Below are 23,069 nucleotides of genomic sequence, written 5' to 3'. Positions count from 1 at the left end.
TATTGTGAAATACTTCTCAAAGGTTGGGGTGTAAAACTTTAATCTTTGCCCCCCCCTTTCTCTCCTTCTGGCTCTCTTGCTGGTCTCGCCCGGTGGCAAACAAAAGTCCACAGAGGGTGATGATCTGGCCGGGGCCATAAAGCCATCAGTCTTGGGGACTGAGTTCTACTCCCCAGTTCATTATAAACCTTTATCAGTGCCAGAGATAGACAAGAAAGACTGAGATTGGATGCTTTAGCCTCGCCTCAGGAGGAAAAAACCCTGCGTGAGGAGCCAGTGCATGTGCTCGCCTCTGGCCCTGTCATGTGGTCACGTTTCCAGGGTCTCTGTTGTGTGTTTTGTCTCTGTGTGAATGTGTGCACATGTCCTCGGTGGTCTTGCAGGCAGCAGTTGATAACAGACTAAATTCTTTCCATGTTTGGCTCTATATATCACCTTGCATCCTCCTGCTGCAGACTACCCCAAACATACTAACACTTACACAAACGGGAGGGGGTCTTAAGTACTAGCTGGTGTGACCGTGGCTCGGCTGTAGTCAGTAGAGTAATAATGGCCAGCAGCCACGGAGGGACTCTGGGGATGGATAAAAATACCAACGAGAGAGTATGCATGCGCCCGTGCGAGTATGTGTCCTTTTAACACACAGTGGAACTTTGCATCCCCTGATGAGAGAAACTTGCTCTGAGCTTGCGGTTGGAATGGGAGCCTGTATCCACGTACCTGCGAATGCACATGCTGCCGCGCCCCAGCACACGCGTTTTTGGCTTCATGTAAAGCGGGTGCTGTGCAGTGAGCTGACGAGGTTTTTCACACCCTCAGCAGTCCAAAAAAGGGTGCAATCCAGAGCCCACAGAAAGGCTTCAATACACCTTCAGCTTCTCAAGTTCAGTCGCATACACATTATTTGGTTGGAATTGTACGAGATGAACCGTCACAGAGTACCTATAGAATAATTATGAAGATAAGGGAAAAACGATACATGATTTAGATATTATTTTTAGTCCAATTCCCCCTAATTGAAATCCAGCGTAACTCATTGCCTTCAGACGTCATCTTGTGGGAGGTTTAAGACATACCAGGGTCAGCTTCTGGAACGATATCTTCAACTGCAAACCAAAGACATTGCTGTCTATGTAAAGTGCCAGGCTGCACATGTGGAGCATTATTAAAATACGCAACCCAGAGCCCCATAGCAGCTCTGGTGGGAGAATCATTCAACAGGTCAACAATCAATTGTGCACTGTACAAATGCAATGTTTGTGGAGAAAGCCATTGTTGAAAGAAAGCTAAAGGAAGTCCTGTTTACGGTTTACGTAGAAGGAATATGTGTACAAAGGTTGCTCTGGTTAGATGATGCCCATTTTATTTGGCTGACATGCAAAATAAAATGGGTGACCGAAAATGAACACTGTACAACACCCTGAACACATAATCCCAACAGTGAAACATGGTGGTGGCAGCACCATGGAGTGAGGATGATTTTCTTCAAAGGTGAAGCTGGTCTGAGTTGACGGGAAGATGGTTGGGGCTAAATGCTAAATGAGTGATCTTGGAAGAAAAGCTGTTAGAGGCGTGTAGGACAACAACCCTAAACAAAATCCCTAAGGTACAATGGGATGGTTTAGATCAGAGCAACTCTTTGTGTAAAATGCACCGAATAAAGTTCGGAGCTAACTTCAACTGAATATTTGTGGAAAGATAAAAACAAAAATAATAATAATTCACATACGCTCCCCATTCATGCTGACTAAGCTATTTTGCCAAAAGGAAAGTGTAAAAAATTACCCCCAAAAGACGTTTTATAAATATAAAGAAAGGCAGTTCTGTTAAGTATTGACTCAGGGGGCTGGTTTTAGCATGACTAAATAGGACAAAGTTGAAGGTATACTTTTGCCAGACACTGCAACTGAGCTTTGAAAACTTAAGGTTACAAGCCAAGCAAAGCATTTCCCTGACCTTTCTTTTTCTTTTTTTCCCCCTTTTTTGTCTCACATATTTAGTTACTAGTCACCATATGAAGCTTTGAGTTCATCATACAGCAGGGCCGGCTAATCCCATTTAATCTGACAGAGGAAAGTTTGCTGTTTGGCAGGAATCAGAAGGCGGGGGCAGCAGCTGCACTTCCTGCGCCTCCTCCACACGGGCCTCCGCACGGAGGAGAGCAAAAATCCACGGAGAGGTTGAAGATTTAGAGAAGGCGTTTAATAAATGTCCAGATTACAAAAAGAACTGCAACGGGGGTTCTTTATTGTGCCCGCGTTTCACCTCCACGTCTCTCGCGTGCATAATGCGCTGCGGCGTTCCAGCAGGTAGCAGATTATCAAGGCTGTTTTGAAGCGACATGTGTAACAGCTGGGTGCAGCTGTCACACTGAGGCCCCCTCTTTTTAAATATCCCCATCAAAACAATCTGCTCCTTGGATGTGTGAACCTGCATTCGCCGGTTCAGTCAGTCAGCTGTTGAAATGATTTGCAGCTTTGAGGGAAAGACAAACACCTGCTGTTTTCTATTGCACATGGGTCTTTTATTCAGCTCACGGTTTTGATGTGGCATTGTTGTAAATGAATAAAGAAAGTTTGAAAATTTAGACCCGGAAAACAAATAAGTAAATAAATAAATACACGTGAACGGGAGCTGTGGAAATTTTCTGCAGCCTTTTTTTTTGTTTTGTTATTAAAGCAGCTGAAACGCGTCTCTTCGTCCGTGTTTCTGTCTGTGTTCGTGTGCGGTTGTGTTCCGAAAGCAGCGTGTGTCCTCGGATCACAAGCTGTCCTCTGGCTGGCCTTTTGCTTTATTCCCTGCCATCGTCCCAACTGTCCCTCGCACAAAATGTGGGGAACGATATGCCACACCCCTGCCTTTTAACACACAAATACACACACACACACACACACGCACACAGCAGCTATCGCTCCCGGCCCCGGCGTATTTGACACCTCTTCAAAATGAGCCGACCGCTGAAGTCCATGGTCTATTTCTGACTGCAGTTGTTAAGGGGCTAGCCGGTCCAACAAGTTCCCCGTGAACTGCCAAAGATAACAGCACCAGAAGTGTGACCCGACGTCTTTTTGAACTGCAGGTCGCCACTTGGGTTTGGTTTCCAGCCTCAACTCTTTGATTGATGGAAATGTGCTTTCAAAGTGGTTCGGGGGTTCTTCGGATGCCGGCGACGGACGCCTCCCAGCGGCGGCCACATCCTGCGTAATGCAGAGGACAGCATTTACAGCTGTTGTTGGCTCCGAGTTGGCGTGTCTGATTTGGAAGGGAAAATTGGCTCAGGGCTTATCTTTTGACATGCTTTGTGCCTCTGCATGGGTTCCTTTTGTGAGGTACCTCGATGATAGATGGACAGGTGGAGCACAGGGACCAGAGCTGGAAGAAAGGGAGAAACGAAAGAAGGGGAAACGCAAAGACGCACAAAGACAGATGGGTAGGGAAGTTGTCACATGGACAAGGAGATGCTTGGACGTAAGCCAACCAAACCCTAAGCCTGTGGATTGGAAGTAAAAGGTTGTAAGCTTAGGAAGTTGTAAAATAAGATGCCAAAGCTTAAAGCATTACTCTGATATTAGACATGCTGTGAGTGTAAACATATGTCAGCGCGTGTGTGTTTTTATATCGGTCTCAGGATGAGGTGGGATGGAATCAGCCTTCAAACAGCATTATGAAGCTTTGTCTCGGTTTAGTTGTGCCTTATTGCCCAGATGCTCAAGTGCTTAAAGGGATAGTACGGCATTTTCAAAGTGCGGTTCTGTTCACAGGTTATAAGCAGTTTACATCTTACTTGCATTGGACAGCTCTCAGGGCGTCGTCCTTTTGTACAACTCCAGGTTAGTTGCACCCGGAAGTTAAAGCTAATACCTAGTCCATCAGGAGCAAGAACTAAAAACACCGCCACCTGCTCTTTTATGGACAGTTATTATGTGTTTCTGTGTAAATATATGATCTGGTTCATAAAATAGCTTTTTGCATGAACTGCAATGGGCATTCCGAGGGGAATTAATAAGAAAAGTAGCCAGGAGGATGCCGTCAACTCTGCAGGAGCTAATGAGATCGACAGCTGGACAACCGTTAGTCGTGCATGTCGCCAATATGTCCTCTGTTGAAAGAATTGAAGAAGAAGGACCATTTTTTTAAAAGACAGTAAGAAAAAACAGTTCCATTAAGACATGGCGGTGGGAGCATCATGCAGTGGATGTGTTTATCCAGCTGGGACAGGAGAAGACAATCATAGTTCATGGGTAGATGGATGGAGCTAAACACAAGATGGCCCTGGAAGAAAACCTTGTAGGGACTTCAAAAGACTTCAAGAGAGAGATTCACCTCATAGCAGATTAATGGTCCTAACCAAAGCTATAGTGTCACGGTTTAGATTAAACTGGGTTCTCATGGTAGAATTGCTCAGACCTAAATCCAATAGAGAATCTGCCACAAGACTCTAAAACTGATGTGCAGAGATGCGCTCCATCTAAGCAGACTGAGCCTGAGCTATCATGCAATTAAGAAAAGTAAAAAAATACAGTCTCTTAATGGTCAACGATGGTAGAGATGCAAACAGTTGAGGCATAGAGTTGTGTGAAAGAAGTGTAAAACAACTTTAGTTTAGTAAAGAACGCCCCAACCATTAACAGTCTCACAGGGCATGTCCTGTTGACCGTACAACTGCAGATCCACCAAGATGTACAGAAAGTCACATGTGGCATGGGAGGAGAATGTATTTAGGGAAGCAGCCAAAAGGCCCATGGTAACTCTTGAGGAGCTGCAGATATCCACAGCTCAGGTGGGAGAATCTCTTGATAGAACAATTATTAATCGTGCAACAACCTGGGCCGTATGGAGGAGTGGTGAGACAAAAGGCACAAGAACTTTCAGTTTTGGTTTGCCACAAGACATCTAGAGGACATAGGGAGCATGTGGAAGAATGAGCTCCAGTCACATGAGACCAAACTCTGAAGTTTGCTTGGTAAACACTGTGCGTCAGAAACCTAGCACTGCATATCTAAACCATTACTGAACACCATCTCTATGAAGCTAAATAGGGGCGACACGGGGGGGAAAAAAGAAACTGTTACAGGTTGCAGAGACTTGTTACTGAGGAAGTGTACTGTTTCAGGAGGAATATGGTCCTAAACACACTGCCAGAATTAACACAGAATGGCATAAATCAAAGCAAAATTACACGATGGACTAACTGAGTGAAAGACCGGACATAAATCCAGTCGAGAAATCTGCGGCAAAGCAGTTACTCCGACTGGAAATGCTTGACATGTTTTACTCAAGGAGATCATAGATGGCACACCGCCTCCGACCCGACCGCCAATACCCAGATCAATGATCATCAGTCATGTAAATAACTGTCCAACGCAGAAAAAAAACGACAATTTAAAGGTAAATAAAATCAAGTATATATAAATACTGAGCATTAGCTTTCCCTTCTGGGCCTGACTACTCTGGATCTATCCAAAATGAACGTTTTTGACTGCAGGTCCCGGTACTTTCAATCAAACTCTTCCAGTGAGTAAAAACAGGACGGATTGATTAGCTGAGTTTGCCGGCGTTGTTAGAACATGCTGGAATGAACGTTTTTTTTTTTTTTTTTCCTCAAGCATCCCGGCCTCTCTTGCAGACGTAGATTAGCTCCAACACTCTTTTGCCGATATACTCCCGTGAGCTGAAATACACACACACTCCTAAAAAAAACACACATGCAACTGGCAGAAACCCCTTTCTGTCCCCGCTTCTACTCCCCTGCTGCACGCCGCTCGCGTTCATTTTGCAAATTTATGCTGACATTTGAGAGTGCGCCACCCGCACCAGTTCACCGCTCCAGAAAAAGGGTGTATGAATTATCATATTCTACTGTATAATATGATTTTCTCAAGTGAGCCTTATTAGAATACACCATGCTTTCCTGATCTCAGGTTCCCTGCAGTTTTTTACTGCACTGATGCATTGTTTGCACTGTCTGATGGAAGAAATCTTCCATCACTGTCAGGCCCGGCTTTCAGACGAGCAGCCATGCTGCTTTGGGATGCACAAATGAGAGGGAAGTGTAGACAAATGGGCGCAGATGTATAGTAGAGAGGGATGCAAGACGTGGGCTGTCCAAGCCCGTGTCATCTCGGAGCGTCTGTCAGATCCACTTCACAACAAGGGCTCCCAACCCGCTGTGGGCTTCCTTCTCCCTGCGTTCTCTCTGTCTTCCCACTCCCGAGGCAAAGCATTTGTTCTTGGCTGATGGGAAGTTTGGAGCAGCAGTGGCTAAACAAATATATTCTGGCCCACAAATGTCGCTTCTGGAAAGAACGGCTGGAAGGAAGAAGGAAGCATCGGGGGGAGAAAAAAAACAAGAAGATAGTAAACAGAGAGTTGGATGTGGCCAAAAAAAAAAAAAAAAAGCCCCCCCCCCTGGGGAATGTTTGGAAAAAAGAGCAGGGAAACATCTCTGGGTCTGATGGTTTCTGTTTGGCTGCCTGTCTTGTTCCCTCACACACTTGATCCCAGCGGGCCTCGGCTGCTGATTGATGCATGTTTGGTGTTGCTGCCCCCAGCTGATCCCATGCCCCCCGTCGGTGAATACCATTCCCTGTCATCGCGCCGGAGCCGCCAACTTCTGCGTTATCGCGTGTGTCTTTACGTAACTGATACAAAGATCAGATGCTTCTCTGGCTAGACGCATTTGCTTCTATGTGTGTGTGTGGGCGGGTGTTAGGCCAAAATTATTATTTTTAGTACCTAGGGTAATCTCCACTAAGAGCCTTTCAGGCCTGTTTCAATTTAACCTGGCCAAAACACTAAGCCAATAATCCCCCCTTCCTCGCCACTACCACCACCGCAGCACAACTAATGCTCAGCACACACACACAAACACACACACACGCACGTTGCCACCACGCCGTGCGGTAACACCAACCTCCCATGAATTATTTAATAGTTTATACTTCAGAGTAGGAGGACGGTTAAAAACACAATTCCTAGAACGCTGTCGTGTAGGGTGCTCTGCGCGATGAAAAGATGGGCGGAGTCAGCGGAAAGATGAAATGCGCAGATAAAGAGAAAAGTTGCAGAGAGATGTAAAAAGGGAAAGCGCTAATTGGTCTTTTTGAAAACAGTCACAGTGAAGTGCAGCGAGGCAGGGAGAGGGTTAAGTGGAGGTTTTAGAGTTCAGTTTTTCATGGTGATACACACTCTTTTTTTTTTCTTTTTTTTTTCAGTAAAACACAAATCAATCCCACTCGTGTGTGTACTCAGTGCAAGCAATTAAGCAACAGTGTCTGGGGTTTCTTTTCTAGTACTTTGCCAGAATTTTAAACACGTTTTCTAGAAACCTTTTATTATAATAGTGTAGAGGCGAGATGATTAATTATATTTTCGATCATAAATCCAGAACCGATTATAGCAATTTTTTTTTTGGGGGGGGGAATTATAAATCTTCCTTTTCTTGTTGTTACAAATACACAAAATTTGCCATTTACAGAATGTATTTTAAACAATCAGTAATCAACGTTAAATATACCAGTCAAGGTTTCACTATTTATTTATTTTTGTGCTTACCTTAATAGATGGTGTTCCAATTTTGTGTTTTCACAAATAGAACTTGTGTTTTAAATAATCTCTGATTATACCTAACCAAGTTCAGATTAGATCAGTCTAATCATTTTAGATATTCAACCATAAGTAGTAATATAATGACCAGATTCTTAAAAAGGAGTGATATATCCCTTTAGTTTAGCTTCAATACGACATTTTGAAGCAGAGGCTAACTTTAGCATCGTAAGCGGCTAGTGGTTAGCCAGTCGCTGAATACCAAATGTACTTGGAATTAGTAATTTTGCAATTTTGGTGTTTTTCAGGCTTTTTCGGGTGATAAGGCGGCTACTTTGAAACTATTAAACAGACTTTTGGTTATGGAGCACAACTTTCCTGAAGAAGCTGTACTGTAATAACTTTTTTTTTTTTATGTGTTGTATGATAAAGGTTTCATATTGACAATCTGTCTTGTAACTATATGTGGACACACTTGGGTGCAATTTCTACCTGCTTTAACAATCGGCAATTTAAAATAATTTTCAAAACTAAATTTTTTATCACTCAATCAATGGAAAAAAGGGTCAAATATGAAGTCTTAGTAAAACTATATTCTATTAAATTAAATTGTATGCAACATTTAAACAAAGATCAGGAGGCTTCTTCCATGCTTTGTAACTGAGCGTTGCCACCCTGCTGGACAAGAAAAAAAAAACGTTAGCTACTCTGTCATCCAAGCAGGGCTACTAAAGAAATGTTCTGTTCTTCCTTCAAAATAAAAGTCTCAAATAGGTACAGGGTGTCAAGCACTAATCTTCAGATGTATGTCAGGCCCACAATAACATCTCACACTTCATCAGATGAAGTCCCACGTCAACAGCAACTGGACAGCCCTTTAAGAAACTGACAATTTGACAAGAATTATTCTGATTATGGATCCCTGAGTTACGGCATCGGACGATGTTGGTAATCGTCTCACGTGTCGGTATCGGCCTCCTCAGTGAAGCCGGGCGGATATTAATAACCGGTGGTTATTTCCATCTTGTTGCGTGGGAGAGAGAGGAGAAGAGGGTGTTGGCCATGTGGTATTTGTTTGGGCATGTGACAGTGATAGTGAGGCAGCACGGGATTATGGGGTGTTTAACACAACGAGACAAGCGATGGCAGCGGTGACTTTTTTCACTCTCATGAAAGGGTAGGGAAATGTATACAATGGCAGTAAATACCAGTGATCAACCATAACAGCATTATAAATATCAGATGTCATTATCACACTAAAGTTATATGTAAGAGTAGAATAAAAAAGATGCGCTACCTTAATGAAAGAAATTTGGCAATCACGGCAGGATGCACTTATTTGGTTTATGCTCATTGATTTACAGGTCTGTGGACACATAGGACAAATTTTCCCTGTTAAAAAAAACCCCAAACAAACAAAAAAAAAAAAAACGTCTTATTCAAGCTAAGCTTCATGATTTGCACTGTATGCCTCTATCTCCGGCTTATCCCCTCACTCCCCTCTCCTGAAGCATTTAAGTCTGCACCGGCCTCAAATAGTTCAAGAGGCTCTCTTAGGCTCTGCTGCTGCATGAGTGAGTTGATGCCTGGATGACTCACTCGCCCCTAATCAGTAGCTCCTGAAGTCTAAAGTGAAAGCTTTCATGGACATTTTCTCACACCGGCGAGAGAAAACAGCACTTTTACTTTGAAACAGAAAGTATTAATTAATGAACACATTGTTATACATAATATAACAGTAGGGGAAGGGTTGTCGATGTAATACGAGCCCTAAAGACGAGGAAACAAGTTTGCTCTTAAAAATATAGATATTTGTTTATGATTTTTACTATACTGTTTTAGATTCTGGAAGAATGCACTAGGGGGAAGTTACGTCTTACATGTCAGATAAACTGGCTTATCAAAATGTTTCTCCAATGTGACTATAGAGTGAACCCAGGGGTGTTTCTAAACCTAATTTAACAGAGTCAGAGTGGTGCCAGTGTTTTTTTTTTTTTTTTTCATGGGGCTACAGAACAAAATGAATGAAAAGAAAAAAAAAGGCAATATTTCATTGTTTAATATATTAAGTGAGCCACTTGTTGCTCTGGAACTGCAGGGTCTAGCAGACAAAAACTGCAATCTTATCTCAATACTACTAAAGCGAGAAGTGTAACAGCATCGTTTTTAAATCATTTTTAAAACCGTTGATTTATCACCTGCATCGACTTCTAAACAGCGGTGACTTTTGAAAATGCACAAAACCGACATGGAACTGTCAAAACTCAAAATTAAATGTGATGTATTTAGATTTATTTAGTGCTGTTTCGCCACAAATGTAATATCAAAGTACTTCCTTCATGTCTAGTTATATAGAATCCAACTGAGTGCAAAGTAGATTCAGTGCAACAGTAAAGTGTTCACAATGAAAACAATGGCCCCACACTACAAGAAATGAATTCTGACCTGGGATTTGTATTTTACTTTAGGGTCCCGACCTCATTTTCATGTGAACTCAGTGTTGCTCTGTCAACGACACAAACACAAGAAGTTCTCTTCTTCTCTTTGGTTCACTGGACTGACCATTTGCATTCCTCACTGAAAGCAAACCACGCTAGTGTTCACTTGCAAGTTAACCAAGACTTGCTTCTTTTTTTTTTTTTTCTAAAGTGAACCAGCATTCAGTTGTGTGGTCTTTTCTAGAGTTCAGGTGAAATTTTACTCCTGCCTAAACAAAGCGGGCTACCCAAGGAAACTCACTTCTGGTCCGTGTAAACGGACGGAGCAGCTTTGGTGCAGTAGCCCCCAGGAGGCTGTAGATAAATGGTTTTTGTAAGGTCATAAAATATCTTAAACTAGTCATCAGATTCTCTCGACGTGACATAAATATACCCTGGTTTCACATTAACACAAGGATTTAAAAGAAAACTGGGCTTACAGGATCTAATTGCATTTATTTAGAAACAGCTCGCAAAGCTGATTTTAGCTTAGCAACTCTTCTTTTTAAACAGAGTTACCCTACAAAAACCAGCAGATGGTGCGTCTTTAGGTTCGAGTACTTATAATGAGAAGAAGAGCAAATTGAGGATAAAGGAATCAAACAGCTGATACACAGCAACGGGTGGGGGTGGGGGGGGTCCTTCCCTCTACAGCCAAAGAAGACACCGGCAGTTCCTCTAGCATCAAAATATTGAATTATTGTGAAACTATGTCTTTTATAAACCCCTGTGCTTTTTGGTTCCTAGTTGCCATCGAATAAAACAGCTGCGTCCATAAAACCCCCGTCAGTGCCGTTCAACTCAGGAAATCTCTTGTTGATTATCTCCTTCCAGAAGACCACTTTCAGTCCAGCGGGCTTTGTTCAATAATAACTCAGTGCTCAGAGTGGAAGGGATTTAGAGTGTTTGATGCTTGTCATCAAGTGGTCGACAGTCACTGATCACTCTACATTTCCTGACATTGCAGAGTCCTGTAGGGTGTGCAGGTGTGGTTTGTATGCTCTGCAAGCTGGGAGCTGTAAAAAAAAAATGCAAACCTTTTCCTCCTAAAGGAAAAAAAATATCCAAATAGATCCCAGATTATGACAGAATTCAGCTCCCACCGTTCAGAATTGCTGGTACAGAGAAAGACTCCTCCATCTGTTCTCATAGTACCTCTGCCTCATGTAGTTGAGCGGGGATTGCATTGACTTATGTCTACAGTTCCTTTGATGTTTTTTTATCCTGCTCGTAACAATGTGTGCCTTCCCTTTCGCACAAAGTTCTTGTGAAGTCCTCCCTTTGTTCAGCCAAGAACATCCAGGAAACAGATGGCATTTGAAGATGTGCGAGAAAAGGCGCCATGTCTGTCTCCCGTCTGAATCCAGAAGCGAAAAAGGGAAAAATAAAAAATAAAAATTCTATGCGAACAAATTGAATATAAAGGAATCAAATTAGCTTGAATTTGTGTGGTCTGTTCCAGGGTCAAATGGAAAGAGCTGCCGAAAGTGTTTATGGAAATATTAGTGCAGGAAGAGTCCGTTATGTGTCTGTTGTCTGAATCACTATCGACCGCTATATCTTGTCCACTTCATCCGGGTTTTCCTCGCCTTGGCATTGCTCCGAGAAAGACATTACTTTGACAAATGAAACACAGCAAACCCTCAATGAGCTTGGCAGGGCCTGAAAGGTCAGGAGCCGCATTGTGCAGGTATCTGTACACGTGTGTGCGTGTGTGCGTGTGTGTGTGTGGAAGTGGTGTCAGCAGCAGATAATCACAAGGAATTCTGGTCCATTTTATTCCTGTAGGAGATCTATGTAAATGTCAGGATCAAAATGACCAGCCTTTCTCGGTGTGTGTCCGTGTGTAATTGTTTTATGGATAGCTACACTTAGCTGCTAATGACAGACTGGCATTCCGGCCAGAAAATGTGGCAAAAAGATGGACAGCAGGAGCGGTCTCTGTGCTCTTTCCTTTTTTTTTTTTCCTCTGTTCCTCTCTTAGTTTAATCTATCTCCCTCCCTGTGTTCTTCCGACACATTATCAGCAGTGTAACAGTCGGTTCAAAGGCCCCTTGCTTAGAAGTGCACATTCATAGCTGCCGACTTAAGCAAATAGCTATTTGCATGCTATTAGAAGGGGGGGGGGGTGCAGAGGGAAGCACCATTTCTCATCCCAACTCTGCATCTAGCTGAATATTCTTTATTCGAGCTTCCAAATCTCTGTTTTTTTCTCCCTCCTCCCGCTGTGGCCGTCAGAGCAAGGCACAGTCGGAGCAATCACAGCAATCAGGGTTTCCTCATGCCAAGCCGATTGGGGAAGTGGCTGCCAAAACAAAGGAGTACGTGTCCAGTCATTATGATGCTGTGTGATTTGGTCGGTGTTAGCAAACGGTTGCTTGGACCATCTGTTAAACGGCTGGAGGAAGAAAACAACAGCATCTTGGGTAGGGAGCGTAGATAGGGAGGTTTTACCGGGACGCACACACAACAACAACCTGCGAGCTTATCAGTTATTTGGATAAGCTGTCTGATAACATGTGTTCCTACGGAGACAACTGCAGGCCCTGTATTCTGAGTTTGGGCAGAAGTTAGATCGTTGTTTTATAGATCTATACATGCACCCTTAATCTACTTCCATAGATTCTAATCTCTTTGGTTCTGTCTGTGAAAAGCCACAAAAAAAAAAAAAAATTGAGCAATTTTGTCAGACAGAAAAGGCTTACTTGATAGTCTCTCCAGATCTCAGCAGTTTGGTGGTTGAGTTCAGGGGGTTTGTCACTGGTTAAATGAAGACTAGAGCGAACAGCATTGCCAACATCCCTTGAGTAGGCGTCTCAATTGGATCTCGCTTGTGTCAGCAAGCGCAACAACAGTTCTCCTTCTCCCCTTGGCTCACTTTCGCATCATTTTCCTCCCTCTTTCCCCCCCACCCCCACCCCCGTCAGCTCATCTCACCATGCTGTAACAATCCCAAAAGGTTCCCACAGGAGATCTCTGCACCCACATGTCCCAGTCCTCGTTGACGGTTCTAGTCATCAAACCGTTGATTTATCACCTGCGTCGACTTCTAAACAGCGGTGACTTTTGAAAATGCACAAAACCGACACGAAACTGTCAAAACTCGAAATTAAATGTGATGTATTTAGATTTATTGAGTGCTGTTTCGCCACAAGTGTAATATCAAAGTACTTCCTTCATATCTAGTTATATAGAATCCAACTGAGTGCAAAGTAGATTCAGATTCGTCTAATTCATTCAAATACAATCCAGTCCTATTCAAATTGAGAGGTAGAACATTAATGACAGGAAGCCCAGTTGATCACATTGAATTGTTGACTTTGAATCAGTCTATCATCAGCAGTGTCTCAACAGCTAAAATAAACTCCTTTCTTTCAGTGGGAAGAAACCTTCTGCAACCCAATGTTAATGGGAAAGATAGTTAAATTTCAATAGATGTCAAATGGCCAGAAAAGAGACACGGTTAAACACAGAAGTGCTGAGCTAGCAGTACCTTTTATGTGAAAAAACAAAACAAATAGACTCCAGCAAGGCAGCAATAGTTGTATCAATGGCTTCATCTTGGAAAGATATCGAGCTAAACACAGTCGTTTGAAAGCCAGTGATTACTTTTTTACGAAGGCTGTCTATTCTGTCAATGCAAATTTACCTTTTTGCTCACCGATGCTGTGATTGGTGTGCTGAGAACATGCTCAACCCATTCACAGGATCATTTACTTAGAGAATAAATTGAAAATATTGAGATGCGGTATTGGCTTTACAGTACTCACGACAACACCTTGTGAGACCCCCCCTCCCCTTCCCATCCCTCTACACACACAAAAACACTCAGAGAAGAATTAATACGGTTATCTATGGTTTCATCGCTCTGTACAGGCCATGATCACCCTCTCTCTATCTCCGTGAGCTCACGCTAAATGACCAGACGTCTCTGGTGACTGCCATGATTTTTCTCTCCGCCACGCAACCTGCCATACCTCACCCCCTCCCTCCGCCCTTCCATCTCCTCCCTCCTTCCTTGCTACCATATGTTGTGCCTGTGTGACCGGCCGACGTGTCAGGCCTGACTAACGCCTTAACAGCACGGCTGACGTTGATTTATTTCCTCTGAAATCAGGGGGCCGAGGGTAATAACACAGAATGACATTATTTGTTTATCAAATCCAAGGCTGCTTTTCTTGGCGGAGTAAAGATGTGATGACTTGATACTTGTACCCCACTTGCCACATATACACGTATGACTTATGATTGTAGCCTCATTAGAAGGTCTGGCTTGTTGTTTAACCTTTTATTCTTGGAAGTCGGAAGTAGCAAGGAACACCAGAAATGGTAATTTTGAAGGATGCAAAGCAAAGTCGTTTGCAGGGCACGGATTTATGCCCGGTGCAAAGCTTTGTGGCCAATGAAGCAAATGTGCAGCGTCCTGGAAAATGAACTTATGTAATAATGTAATTTTGAAATCACAAACGTTGATTTCTTTTCTTTTTTTATTAAATAAATTAATGGATTAATCAGTTTTTTGTGGTAGAGCAACTGTAAAAAGTTTGCATGTAGAGGCTCAACTATTTGGCCATTCTTCATTGCAAAATTGCTCAAGCTCAGTCGGATTGGATTGTTTTCTTTTAGTATTGCCCCATTTCAGTTACATCCATATACCTTCAACTCTGACTAGCTTTCCTGTCCCTGAAGTGTCTTCACAGGTCTGCCTAAAAAGTCGATCAGACATCTGCAGCTGATCCAGAACGCTGCTACTAGCGTCCTCACTAAAACTCAGAAAGTAGAGCACATCACCCCAGTTCTAAAGTCCTTACACCGGTTCCCTGTATCTTAGAGAATATATTTTTTAATATTTTTGTTAGTTTATACATCACTGGCTTAGCATCTAAATACATTACAAGATTACTTGTGGTTGTCTTTCAACAACACTTCTTCTTTCCCCTCTTCCATGAAGGCTAAAGTTTGTGAAACGCATGGCTTATGGTTGTCGTGTGAACAGATTCTCCCACATTAGCTGTGGATCTCTACAGCTCTTCCACGGCGACCACGTGGTTACTTTGTTTGAATCTGTTACACAAAATTTCAAATAAAAATTCCCAATAAAATACACTGAGGTTTGTAACTGTAACATGACAAAATGTGGAATGGAGGTATGAAAATTTGGCCAAGGCAATATACAACTAGAGAAATGATGGTAAATAACCATCAGGGAGATTCAAATGCATAAATGATAGATAGATAGATAGATAGATAGATAGATAGATAGATAGATAGATAGATAGATAGATAGATAGATAGATAGATAGATAGATAGATAGATAGATAGATAGATAGATAACCCAAAAATGAAACGTAATCTAATTTTGCTATTTATCTCAGTGTTCAGAAAGTGATTATGCGTTAAAAAAAACACCACCTTCACCTTCCGTTATCAGCCCTATGAATAGTATCTCCTAGAACACAATGCTGCGCTGGAGGACCCAATAAAAGAGTAAAAGACAAGGACAATCTCAAAGACAGCCTGCCAGATAACAAAAGGGCCTCACCTAATAATGAACAAACTGGGGTTGGCTTTCTCTTCTCTCTGATGTGGGGGAAGATTGGATGATGGTGGTGGAGGGGATGAGTTTTTTTTTTTTTTTTTGCCAGCTCTTGCCAATGTGTTTTATGGCTAATTGAGGCATTTGAAGTAAAACTACCTCAAAATGGCACCCTTTAGAATTGGATCGGGGTTAATATATAGTGATCCCACAATTAGCCCGGGATTGTTAAGATCTCTTTAATTCTGTGAGGTCCATTAAGCCGAGATGGCCAAGAAAATGCTTCCGCAGAGACGGTCTTTGTTTGTCCTTTCCTCGCTGTAGTGATCAATGTGAATGATCTCCGCCGGTTGGCAGCTCATTCTGTAATTTTACAGAGGGTCACCCACATAAAGCTTTGGAAAAGACGTTTTAACTAATGCAAAAGAGGCAGATTAGTCACTGGTAGCAGACGGAGCTTTTTTTTTTTTTTTTTTTTTTTTTTTTGAAGCGGTATGTTGTGGGTACCTAAGCTGGTTTGGAAAAGCGTGCCCTCCTGGACGTATTTATTAGATCATTTCCTCTCTTGGGTGGAAACTATCACTGTGGCTTGCTTCTTACCCCAGTTTCTCAAATCCCCAGTCGGCAACGCGAGTGCCTCCGCGACGGAGGCAGCGAGTGGGTTGCCGCCCGATCATCACAACTCAGGGTTTTTTACAAGTGTCTCTCTCATTATATGAGAGTCCTTTCTGACTTATCTTTCGGGGATACATGGCACCTGTGGGAGCCTGCGAATTTGGTGGAGGTTTTTCAAACAGGATTGAGCTAAAAAAAAAAAAAAAAAACATTTGAGCCAGCCGCAGCCTCAAGAAATTGCCCAGCTCCTTCGTAAGGCGTGACATACTGAAGCATACGCAGCTCAGCTTTTAATGGAACTATCGGGTCTTTTTTTTTTTTTTTTTTTTTTTTTTGTAGGACGCGGATTTATAGGTTTAAGAAGGATGAAAGAGGTGGATAAAGCTGCACCTAAATACGCAGTTGATTGGATGGTTGATGAGCATGGGCTAAACAGATGGCTGGCTCATCAAAGACCCATTTGTGATCATCTAAAATGATCCTAATTTTTTTTTTTTTATTTCTCGCGCTAGGATGTCTGTTTGGACTAAGCTGAGGCCTGAGCCTTATCAGCAGGTAATAGCAGCTCGCTTAGTGCTCAGGTAATGATTTGGGAAGCGGGAGAAACGGCGAGGGCTTCGGTAGCACTCTGTTCCAGCACAGTGGATTTTAAAGCTTCTTGCAAGTAATTAAACAGCATGCCACCTCATACAGAGCAATTTCCTGCAAGGCATTAGCCTGCCAATGCAGCATGGCCCCGGTACACCGTGTTATCTCTGTGAAATATGTCCTCTCTATCATTTTTTAATAATAACTGACTATTTATGTTAGGAGAAGATTTGCTCATGACCTTCCGAATAACAACCTTAAGTAGTGCAGAGAAGTGAAGACGTGTGTCTAATTTGGACTGCCTTCTTTTTTTGGTGAAACTAACTAACTTTGTGTTATTGCAGCTTTGTCGTATTGATATTTTGTTCCTATGAAGGTGCTGCCCCACCTTTCCCCTTGGCGTAACGATGGCCACACACCGTCACGAGTGACGATAATCCTGCATAAAGGGATTTGTTCCTGTACGGCTGACAACAGAATGTCCCAGGGCAAAAATGCTGTTTATCTTTCCACCCTCTTGAAGTCCCCCCCCCCCTCCTGGGCTTTTGTGGCCCTGGAACTTGCACTGGTTGTAAACAGAACTGGGCAATGTATGCACAGCGTAGGAAACTGCACTTTCTCTTCTCTTTAAACTCTCCATCCACCTGGACAAGAGTCAGTTTCTCATTCAGTTACCTAATCATCATCCTGTAAGAATGAAACTGATGCTACATGTTAAAGTCAGGTGTGTGTGTGTGTGTGTGTGTGTGTGTGTGTGTGTGTGTGTGTGTGTGTGTATAAAAACATACCTGTGTCTGTTGATTGTAAAAACATAACCTGTCTGTATGAAGAAGCCTTGGCACATGTGCAGTGTGACCGCCATTAGTAGAAATGAATGTGCAGAATAATGAATGGTGACCAACTGAAAAAAACACAGCGGTGGTTTTGCAGTTTTAAGACACCTGAAGCAACAGTTGAACCTCGCCGTGTTTTTATATAAACATTTGATTCCCGGCCCTTCTGAAAGTTTATTTAGTGGTTGGTACCTTTAAAGCAGGGACTGTTTGCCCACATGTGCCTGAACACGCCCCCTTACTAGTGGCATCGCAGGAAAACATCACCATTTCCAGTGTTTCTTCTAACATTTTGTGCAGAAAGATCACAGTTAAAGGGTTATCATGTAGGTGTGTTTACAGAAGTGGAAAAATCCATCGTCGTCGTGTGCACAGGACCTCAGATTAACTGATTTAAAAGATTTGGAGTTGATATTGTATTAGGTATTAGCACTAGTTACTGAAGATATCAGTCTTTGGGTACATTCCCGGAGGTTTTCAAACCTTTTATAAAAAGGTCTTCCACCAAACTGATAGGCATTGTAAAGGAGTAATACAACAGGACTTTTTTTCAGTTTGTGTTTCTCTCCAACACCAATTTCAAAATCTGTTCTGGCTATTTTGAGAGCGCTTGATGTGTAAAATGTAGAAATAACAGCAGTCATGAACAGCGTGTTTGCACTTCTGATGGTTTGTAGCTTATGAAATCATTCACACACATTCGACTGTGCATCTGCAGAGGAACACCTTTTTTAGGTGTTTAAATAGGCAAAATGCAAAATAACACACTGCTATTGGCTAATCTTGCTAATCGTAGTTAACTCATCACTGAGCACAAAAGAGCACAAAATATTAGAAATTCTACTGGTTTTCCCAACTTCAAGGTGGAGCATTAGTTGGGATTTGGTTTCATTTACAGATCCATCTCTGCATTACCAAATAGCCACCGTCACTTCTGCTTGGTACATGTTGTCTGCTTCAATATGCACAATAATTTCTCAAGTATTCTCCACTAAGTGCCTCCTTTTCAGACTTTCTGTTACATGTTAACATCAATGTGCTTAAGTAGTTTATCTTTAGGTTTTTGCTTAGCTTTTAAAATCTTCTGGGTACTACTAAAGGCTAGTATCCAAATACTAACAGTGGTACTTGAGAAGGTTTGAGAACCTTGGCTTTGCCCGTTAACCTTAACTCAAAGACAGGTAGCAGTTCACATTGATGTGTTACTAAAGTGTGTTTGGTGTTAATTCAACCAAACACCCTAATGTGGATACAAATTGGTGTACTTTGGCACACTGCTCCTTTTCATGCCAGAAAGAGCCTGGTAAAACAACCAAAACTTCAGAGAAAGAAACTGGCAAAGGAGCAAAATGACCAGCAGTCTCAGACTTGCTTCTTTTTTTTTTATAAGGCAGCGCTTATCAAACGATATCTTCTAGACCCCCCATTCATAAATTTAGCATGATTAAACGCCTAAAATTCTATTGGTTTTCAGTTTTGGTGTCCCTATAAGTGTTACCTAACTGGCCAAACCTATTAAGACAATTCTGGAAGCACCCCTGGTTGAAGTAGATCAGAGTGTGAAAAACAAGATTTATTTTTCAAAAATCATTGACAGTAATTCCTCCATTATCACCTGTCAAAATCTTTAAAACATCTCTTGTCTGTTTGGCATTGGGGGATTGCTCCCAAACGTCTTGGTGGTAATCCAATTCTGTTTTTTTCTTGGAAGAGTACAGAGAAGTTTTGCTCATTGTTTCCTTTGCTGCATTAAAACTTGCTATAGCAGAACCAACACCCTGCCTTCTTTCTGTCAGTCCCAGTAAAGGTTTTTCTCTTGGACATATTATTTTGGTCCAGTAAGCCGTATGCTTAAAATATGAGGACACACTTGAATCACATGCAGGCAGGGAGATTTAGTTGCTCTGAATCCTGCCAGAATAAAGCAGCTGTTGCAAAAGATATTAACAGTGAAAGCCTAAGTGCATGCTACCGCTGCCTTTACCCCAGTCTAAAGAAGAAAAAAAAAATAGATGCAACTTCTCTTGACTAATGTGCCCTATATTTCTTGTCTTTCTGTGTTTTGTCCCTGCCTTCTCCCTTTTCCCCTTTTCTAAGAAGATAGATGAAGAAAATGAGGCCAACTTACTGGCAGTGCTTACAGAGACCCTGGACAGCATCCCGGTGGATGAGGACGGACTGCCTTCGTTTGAGGCCCTGGCAGATGGGGACGTGACCAATGCCAGTGACCGGAGCTGTCCCTCCTCCCCAGACGCCTCACCTGACACCCCAGAGCCTGAGGAACCTTCTTTGGTAAAACCATCTCCAGCTTTTTTTTTTTCCTTTTTTTTTCATCCCGGAGAGCATATTTCTCCTTATATATTTATTTGGAATTCCAGGTTTCCTACACAGCCTTGAAATGGTCCGGGAATGTTTGAGTTTTGATTGAATCGGTTTTCAGGTCAAGATGAGTATCTGAAATATAATATTATGAAATAGACTAAGGACACATTTTTGTATTTCCAGACTTAACTCCCTGTTCCACTCCATCCAACAATCCATCCATTCGCCCATCCATCCGTCCATCTATCGCTCCATCCTTCCTTACTCACAGCCTGCAGGTTCTGCTCTGTGTCAAAAATTCAGTAGACCTTTGGATTTATGACTCAGGGATAAAAAATTGAATATTTTTTTTTTGTTATTTGAGCCTGGAATCGTGGGGTCTTCTGACTTGGAAAATGTATTGGAACATAAATAGCAAATTATTTCCCTTTTGTTAGTGCACTGCCGACGCCAGGTATGAGCCTTCAACGTGTCTGGAGAACATGTTGAAGGTGTCATGGTAATTTGTCTCTTAGCAAGCCGTTCAAGAGGCACTGATTGTATTCACTGTTCACAGTTTCATTAGTGATAAAAATATCTGTAAAAATGTTTGATAATTAGTGCTAATTACATAATAATGTTATTGTGTGGGCTGTTCAATATGAACTCTGCGGCTGAGACGCTGCTCCAGGCCCAGAGGGGAAGCAGTAAGATGGGGAAAGTAAGTGAAAGCAGAACTTAGTTGCATATTGTTACATGCATCTGTCTGGGGAAAACAAACCCATCTTCTCAATATGAAGAAAGGACATCTGTCTGTTATTTGCACACATCTAAGCTGTGTATTTATTTATTTATTTATTTTTTTTGCATTTGACCTAAATCGTTATGTTATTTTATGTTGTAGTTCATCTTATTCCATGCTGGTCCCCTTCCAGATGACCTTTAGCTAAATGCCTGGGTGTGTTTATTCAATCACATTAGAGCAAGCTGGTTATGCGTACACCAAAACACCTGCACGAGAGGGGGGGGGGGGGGAGAAGTACTCTGTTCTTGTTATGTCACATACTATAAACTCCTTACAACTATCTGGGCTTTTAAATGTGTCATAAACATTATCTTTTTTATTTCTTCAACGTAACATCAATCCAGTGATTGCACATTTATTGGACCCAGGGTGTGTAATTGAAAGGAAAATGGTCATTTGCTTAACCTGCTCTTTCTGCCTCTCTCTCTCTCTCTCTCTCTCGCTCCTTCTTCTCCCTCCTTTCCGGTTCCGTTTGGGTCCATTTGCAGCTGAAGAAGCTCCTTCTGGCGCCCGCAAACTCCCAGCTCAGCTATAATCAATACACAGGTGGCAAGGCAAAGAACCATGCAGCCAGCAGCAACCACCGGATCAGACCACCACCTGCCGTCGTCAAGGTGGGGACACACATACACACACACACACACACACCCAAACACACACATTTATGCACACACTAACACATCAAATTCATGTATTGGCTTGCTGCTGTTTTTCACTTTCAGACTTGCACACAACATATTTGTTTCTGTCTCCGATTCAGCCCCCTCTCTGACCCTTTCACATGCTGTATTTTCTGTTTCCTTGGCCGCTTTAGAAGATGTTAGGCTACCGGTTTAGCAGCCTGCTATCCCAGGAGGTCGGGCGCGTAATGAAAACAGGCTGATTGCTGTTGGGCTTTCCAAGCGAGGCGTCAGCACTGTTGACTCATTAGCTCCAAACACTTATGCGCCTTGGTATAGTGCCTGTTTTAAAAAAAAAAAAACACACACACAAAAAAAAAACTACAGGCACTTTTGTAAGACTGATGTCTTGAACTCATTAGACGGTCTTAAAGGACTTTATTATTATTTGTTGTCTATGACGTTGGAGCTCATTTTGACATTATTTTAATTAGCCAGATTATTACAGGGTTCTGGATGAGAATGACACAAAAAATGTCCAACAAATCAAAAACGGTTAGCATCTGTTTGCTCTCAATTGTTAAAGAATTTATAAAATCTCATTTTTTTTATGCCTAAAATGTGCAAAAGAGCAAAAACAAACATGTGCACTGGTTTATAATGTGCGGTAAACAAATTGCAAAGTGATTTGAGTGTGATCTGTGGGCTGTATTTGCACGTCGAGTGAGTCAACGTTCATTATTTGAGTCTATTTTCATACCTTGCCTTTCAGTCATCTGTTTCTGGGGCAGAGTGGATGAGGACTCCCGGAGGACATGGTGTGCATGTAGAGTGGCGTTGGTGATGCTTTGGGGGGGTCCACCAATTAGGATGATGGGCAGAAAGCCCCCCCCCCATCACCTCAGAGACTTCTGGGCTACTGTTGCCCTATGGTTGTTTGAGTCCCTTGTCAGCCTTGGGCTTCCCCATCTCTGTTTTGATTTTATTTATTTATTTATTTAGCCAAATACAGTGCTAATGATATGGTACCTTCCAGAAGTGTTCATACACTGTTGAAGTTTTCACATTTTGACATGTTACTCCCTCAGACTTCAAGTTTTCTATTATTGCAATTGTATGATAGACCAAGACAAAGAAAAAAAGAAAGCAATTTTTTGAAGAAATTTATAAGAAGTCCAATTTACAGTTTTCCACACACAATGTAGGGGACACAGCAAGCATACTGAAGAAGGTGTTTCTGATCAGATTAGACCAAAACCGAATTTGTTAGCCTACAAGTAAAATGCTTTGAGTGGTGTAAAACTAGTATGTTACATTACCCTCAATGCACCATCTCTGTCATTGGGTAGCAAGGATCATGCTCAGGGGATGTTATTCATGTTCAGGTTTAGGGAAGCTTGTCAAAGCTTGTATAAAACCGATAGAGCTCAATACAGGCAATCAAGTTAGAGGCTAAATTAACAAACCCAAAATACAACCAGAGGTACAATGCAGGGTGCCTAATTCCAGTCCTTGAGAAGTAATGTCCTGCAACTTTGAGATGTAGCCCTGCTCCAACACACCTGAATGAAATGACTGACTTCCCTCCTAAGCATGTCAATCATCTCTGCAGAAGCCTGGTGCCGAGCCCTTCGTTTGATTCGGACGTGTTGATTGAGGCATGCATCTAAAAGTTGCCGGATAGTAGCCCTACAGTACTGGACTAGGACGCTTCTTGTTTTTCATCAATGCATACGCATGTATTAGAA

At 42.2% G+C, this 23,069-nt stretch overlaps 1 protein-coding gene across 6 annotated transcripts in view; it reads left to right on the top strand.

Moving 5' to 3' along the window:
- Window positions 1-23,069, top strand: part of ppargc1a (peroxisome proliferator-activated receptor gamma, coactivator 1 alpha) — a 56,158-nt gene that overhangs the window by 4,374 nt on the left and 28,715 nt on the right. For 4 of the 6 annotated variants that reach the window (XM_012864937.3, XM_012864939.3, XM_036146534.1 and 1 more), the window contains exons 3-4: window positions 19,693-19,887; window positions 21,190-21,315. In XM_012864937.3, the coding sequence (XP_012720391.2) occupies window positions 19,693-19,887; window positions 21,190-21,315 (321 nt within the window). The remainder of the gene's footprint in view (window positions 1-19,692; window positions 19,888-21,189; window positions 21,316-23,069) is intronic. The other 2 variants (XM_012864938.3, XM_012864940.3) reach the window with 1 other exon arrangement.

Source organism: Fundulus heteroclitus, chromosome 14 (assembly GCF_011125445.2).
Source record: "Fundulus heteroclitus isolate FHET01 chromosome 14, MU-UCD_Fhet_4.1, whole genome shotgun sequence".
In the NCBI taxonomy this organism is placed as follows: domain Eukaryota; kingdom Metazoa; phylum Chordata; class Actinopteri; order Cyprinodontiformes; family Fundulidae; genus Fundulus; species Fundulus heteroclitus.
Note: the sequence above shows the minus strand (reverse complement) of the source record. Positions and strands in the feature narration are given on the sequence as shown.